Consider the following 6,000-nt stretch of genomic DNA (forward strand, 5'->3'; position numbering starts at 1 on the left):
CTAAGAATAAATAGTTATTTTATGCCACTAAGTTTTAGGATACAATTTATTACAAAGCTAACCAGAACACCCAAATGTTACAGTGAATTGAAAAGAAAAATATTTCTGTATATATGTATAACTGAATCACTCTGCTAAGCAGCAGAAATTAACACTGTAAATCAACTATGCTTCAATAAAATTTAAAAAAAGAAAAACATTTGCAGTGCCCAGCATAAGGCCTCAGTCCTGTTTGCTGAATTTACAAAGCTGCCAACAGCTCCAAACTTACACAGTTTAATAATTTATAGTTTCTTACCTCCAAACTGCCAGAATGTGCTGCCCAATGTAAAGGGGTAAATTTATGGAGAGTATCAACTTCGTTAATGCTGGTGCCACGGCGTACGATTTCTGAAAGCTGCGTTACATCTCCAGCACGCACTGCATCGTGTATGCTGCCAAAATGCACTTTCTTCCTGGCACCTACTGAAAAATCAAATTGCTTAAAATATACTGCAAAACTAAAAAAAGCCTAGGCATTGACATATATAATCTATCATGTGTAAAGCAGGTAACTAGTGGAAAACTGCTCTATAACACAGGGAACCCAGCTCGGCGTTTTGTGCCAACCTGGAGCTGGGAGGGAGGTTTAAGAGGTAGTGGTATATACATAAATAGAAGTATGACTCATTCCCATTGTTGTACAGCAGAAACCAGCACAACATTGTAAAGCAATTATCCTCCAATTAAAAAATAAATTTAAGATAAAAAAAAGACTAAAGCAACAACTGAACCAAAAGTACAAAGTCACTTTGGCTTTCCAAATAATTTACTACAAAGATACTCATGAATAACATCTTAATCAGACTTCATTTTCAGCTCTAATATATAAAGAGCACAGAAGTCATCACCTACACTCATACAGGAAAAAAGCTGAACAAACTGAAAATCAACTTTTCTTAGACTCATCAGAATTCCGGTCTCAGGGCAAATAGCCACCCTGAATTTGGAGACAGGTCAAGAGAAATGTGGTCAAGTTCAGCTCACCTGGAGCAGAAGCCACTGGAACCACAAACTTCCAGAAGCACTCAAGTGGTAATTTTGACAAACTGTTGGGGGCCAGGTATGTACTAGCCTAAGAGTGAGAAACTCCTCAGGGCCACAGTCTTACGAGGCCTCCTCATTTTCATACATTTTACCTTCAAAACTCCACCAGGCTATCACCATGAAAAACCAAAAAAAAAAAAATCGCTTCATGTCTTTGGTAGAGGGAGGAGAGAGGTGACCATTTGGAAACCTGCCCAACTATTCTCTATAACAAAGGCCTACTCTCCAGTGGAAAAGACTTAACCAGAACCTTAGCTCACATGGGCAGATACATCTTATCAATGTTTTTCATATTTCTCATATATCCTACACTAAGAAAGGGATGGTAAGTCACAACTTTTACTTCATACATGAAGTGTCATATTTTATACTTTCCTGTTCCAAACATCAAGACTGCATTGTCAGCCTTACTGTCCCGTGAAATACCTTAACGTCCATTGTGAACCAGAAGCACCAAAAGTATCTAAGCATGAACAGACAGTAGTTGGAGAAGGAAGTAATAGTTCAAGTCAGTTGACAGCTGAAATCATTTCTTACACCAACTGTTAGCAAAATGCTATGCATTTTACTCAAAAATCCTTTCAGAGCCTCTTACCATATGCCAGGCACTATGATAATACAATGAACAGACATGGATTTTAGACATTTTTTTTCCACAGATGCTTTTAAAACTATTGGGATAAATTCGACACAACAAAAAACCTGACAGTAACATTGTAAGAGTACAAGTAAAATAAAGGAGGAAGAGGAGGAAACAGTGGAGCAAGTCTCTGAAGAACAATTGAGATATATGTATCCGGGCAAGGGAATAAGGAAGCACCCTGCAAAAAACCAAACTACTTGATGTTTAATGATGTTAATCCCCCTAGGTCAGACCTTCATTATTCTCCTTCATTTCTTTCTTTTAAACTTTGGCATAAAGGTTTGTATTTGGTTCTCCAGATGAGCATTGGGGCCTTAGTTCCCTGCTGCTGCTGCCAAGTTGCTTCAGTTGTGTCCGACCCTGTGCGACCCCATAGACGGCAGCCCACCAGGCTCCCCGTCCCTGGGATTCTCCAGGCAAGAACACTGGAGTGGGTTGCCATGTCCTTCTCCAATGCATGAAAGTGAAAAGTGAAAGGAAAGTCGCTCAGTCGTGTCCAACTCTCAGCGACCCCGTGGACTGCAGCCCACCAGCCTGACCGGGGCCTAAATTCATGCCCCCTGCAGTCCAAGTGCAGCGCCGTAACCACTGGATCACCAGCAAAATCTCCATTATTCTCCTTTCAACAAGTTCTGCAAGATCTACAAATGACATTCTACCCATTTTAATCCATTTCATACAGGAACACTCTAACCCATCGTATGCAAGGACACTATCCTGATCACTTCATGCCTCCACACTCCAACCTGCTTCTGGTTATCCAGTGCTCATCTAGAGGCTCTCAGTATGACGGTCTATGCCCTCCCATAACTTGCTGCGTGCTAAGTCGCTTCAGTTGTGTCTGACTTTGTGGCTCTACGGTTGTAGCCCTCCAGGCTCCTCTGTCCATGGGATTATCCAGGCAAGAATACTGGAGCAGGTTTTCATGCCCTCCTGCAGGGGATCTTCCTGCGTCTCAGGGATCCATCCCGCATCTCATTATGTCTCCTGCACTGGCAGGTAGGTTCTTTACCACTAGCACTACCTGGGAAGCCCTCCCATAACTTGCCTCCATCTAATTTCACAACCTTTTTTCTCACCACATGCCATTCCAGTTTATTCATTCACCCACTCATCCACCCACTCAACATTAACCTGGCATCTATCATAAGTATAAAAAGATTAAAAAGACATGGTCTCTATCCTCAAGGAACTCACAGAGATATACAAATACAAATTACAAAACAATGTAGTAAGAGCAACGACCGAAATATTCCTAAGAACTTATGGAAGCAGAAGACCTCTAACTCAGCTAGGATAGGAGGGAAGGAGAGCAGAAAAGGGTTCCTAGAAAAGGTAACACCTGCGATGAATCTTCAAGGGTTAGCAGGACTTTGCCAGGTGAAATGCATGCAGGGAAAGGCATCCTGGACAGTTCAAGAAACTATAAAAATACCCACCCTACTGTGGAAGCATAAGGTTGAAAGGAAAAGAGGCTAGAATTAGACAAGAGGCAGGCTGTGCTGGAACTCGTTACAGCTGAACAGACAGCAGGGAGTCATTAAAGGATTTTAAGTAGAGGACTAAGAATGATCAGATGTGTAAGGCTGGCTGCAGTGAGGGGAATTAATGGACTGGGGAGCAAAAGGGCAAGAGAAGAGACTCAAGGAGACCATATAGGAAGATATTTACAGGAGTCTCCACCAGAGAGGTTGAGACCCTCAACTAAGAGAACGGCAGGCAGTAGGAACAGAAAAGGAAACAGATTCAACATATATTATGCAAACAGGATGAAATGAACTTGGAGGGATTTGGTGTGTGAAATAAGGGAAGAATAACAGGACAACTCCAAGGTGTATGACCAAGTTACACAAGTGGTACAGTGCCACTGAAACAACCAACGCTAAAGGACAGACAGGACATAATGATACAAAATCATATTTTGAATGTGTCAATCTTGAGAAGCCCAAGGAAGAGTTCCACAGGGGAGCTGCACATGTAAGTCTGCAGCTCCAAGAGGTCTGGAGCTGAGCGCTCACAGTTAACTGTGTCTCAGTAGTAGGCAGCTTTCTCTGATCCCCAACCTTACCCCACACTGAAGGCAGGGGCCCTCTACTATTCCTTCTAACTCATCACGCTAGTAATTACTTGCGCAGTATGTATCTTCCCCACTAGGAGGAAGGAATGTGTTTGTCTGCTTTGCTCACATATCCTTAAGAAAAAGCACACAGTAGACAATAAATATTTACTGGATGGCTGAATAACAGATTCGGAGGTCCTCAGTAGGGTTGAAGTCATAGTACATAACAAGGAAAAAAGCATCAGTGAAGGCACTATCCGAGAGGAAAAACAAAAAAAAAGCAACATTTATGGAGAGGATAGAAGAAAAGTCAGGATGGATGGGTGGATGGGTGGAGAGCTAGCTAGCTAGACAGACAGGGAGAGTCGGGAAAGTGGAAGGAAGAAAATTAGGTGAGTCTAATAGCTCCAGGGCTTCTATGGGGGCTCAGAGACAAAGAACCCGCCTGGCCAATGCAGGAGAGTTCAATAATCTGCTTGGGGAAGATCCCCTGGAGAGGGAAATGACTACCAACTCCAGAGTTCTTACCTGGGAAATCCCATGGGCAGAGGAGCCTGGCAGGCTACAGTCCATGGGGTCGCAAAGAGTCGGACACGACTTAGCGACTAAACAACAACAAACAAATACTATTTACACAGAGTCAAATGCCGCAGAGACGCCAAGAACTTAAAAGGGTCCATAAATGTTAACAAGAGTTGCTATCACCTAGGAAAGGCAATGGCACCCCACTCCAGTACTCTTGCCTGGAAAATCCCATGGACGGAGGAGTCTGGTGGGCTGCAGTCCATGGGGTAGCGAAGAGTCGGACACAACTGAGCGACTTCACTTTCACTTTTCACTTTCATGCATTGGAGAAGGAAACGGCAACCCACTCCAGTGTTCTTGCCCGGAGAATCCCAGGGACAGGGGAGCCGGGCTGCCGTCTATGGGGTCGCACAGAGTCGGACACGACTGAAGCGACTTAGCAGCAGCAGGAACGAAGTCTCAGAAATGGGCGCAGATGGGCGCCAAAAAAAAAAAGGAAAGGAAAGCTGAAACGAGGATGGATGGGGGCCAGATGACCAGATGAGCTTTGGGACCCATTGTAAATAGGTCAATTAAGGGGAAAGAGATGAGTGACAGGTGAGAAAGGGAAATACCAAGAAGGGGCTGGAGTGAGAAAAGTGGAGTGTGGCAGAGGACAAGAGCCAGCGAAGCGGTCCGACTCACACGGGGTCGCAGTCTCCGTGGAGGAGGTGGACGGGCCCGAATCGGACACCCCGGGCATGGTGCGGCGACTCGGACTCCGGGGGGGGGTCGAGTCCAGGCCCCCGCTGCTGCGGCGGTCTTCGCTCGCTGTCACCCACGAGCCACTGCAGCAGCGGCTGTCTCCCTCGTCGTCGCTAGGCCCGGGGCCGCCGTCCTCCGTCGTCCGCCCCCAGGAGGCCCGGCAGCGGGAACCTTCGTCCTCACTTTCCCTCTCCCAGAAGCGGCGGCGGCTGGCGTCTTCGCTGACGCTCACCGTGGAGGAGTCGCTGGCCAAGTAGCCGCGGTCTTCACTCACCGCCTCCCAGGAACTGCTGAGGCTGCGGCCGCCATCCACACTCGCGCCCTCCCAGGAGCCACTGAGGCGGCGGCGGCGGCCGTCACTGCCCCTCTCGCCCGAGTCGCTGGCTCGGGGGCCCCGAACCTCCCGGACTTCCTCCCAAGTCCCGCCGAGGCGGAGGCCACGGTCGTCTCTGACGGATACCGAGTCACTAGTCGGGTGGCTTCCGACTTCACTGAAGCTCGCGTCGCTGCTGAGGCCTCCCCTCAGTCTCTCCCAAGAGTTGCCGGGACGGTGGCCGCCGTCTCCCCTGACTCTCTCCTCAGAGACGCTGCGGCCGTGGTCCAGGTCTTCGCTGACCCTTCTCGAGTCATCGCGGGAGAAGCCGACGTCTTCACTTCCTCTTCCCGTCGGTACCCGGCAGCGGCGGTCGCTCTCCTCGCGGATTCTTTGTCTGTCTCCGCCAAGACGAGAGCCTTGGCCCTCGCTCACTCTTTCCCTGGACGGATCACCGCGACGACCGTGCCGGCCATTTATCCTCCACACGCGCTGGCTGGTGCGGCGGCCGCCGTCTTCGGTTGCTACTCCGCGCGACTCGCTGTGGCGGCGGCCGCCGTCGGCGAGCACCCGCTCCACCGAGTCGCTTTCCAGCGTCCCGACACAGGCTACCTGGTTGGAGCTGGGGGC

At 48.1% G+C, this 6,000-nt stretch overlaps 1 protein-coding gene across 8 annotated transcripts in view; it reads right to left on the reverse strand.

Moving 5' to 3' along the window:
* The window catches only part of ANKRD42 (ankyrin repeat domain 42), a 65,155-nt gene extending 59,155 nt beyond the window's left edge, over positions 1 to 6,000 (reverse strand). For 6 of the 8 annotated variants that reach the window (XR_005723617.1, XM_040255593.1, XM_040255592.1 and 3 more), the window contains exons 1-2: positions 4,998 to 6,000; positions 299 to 465 (exon numbers count right to left, since the gene is read on the reverse strand). Coding sequence is in view for 7 of the 8 variants with exons in the window: in XM_040255593.1 (XP_040111527.1) it covers positions 299 to 465; positions 4,998 to 5,055 (225 nt within the window). In the remaining variant the exon portion in view is untranslated. The remainder of the gene's footprint in view (positions 1 to 298; positions 466 to 4,997) is intronic. The other 2 variants (XM_040255595.1, XM_040255591.1) reach the window with 1 other exon arrangement.

The sequence above is a fragment of the Oryx dammah genome, unplaced genomic scaffold (genome assembly GCF_014754425.2).
Source record: "Oryx dammah isolate SB20612 unplaced genomic scaffold, SCBI_Odam_1.1 HiC_scaffold_15, whole genome shotgun sequence".
Classification (NCBI taxonomy): Eukaryota; Metazoa; Chordata; class Mammalia; order Artiodactyla; family Bovidae; genus Oryx; species Oryx dammah.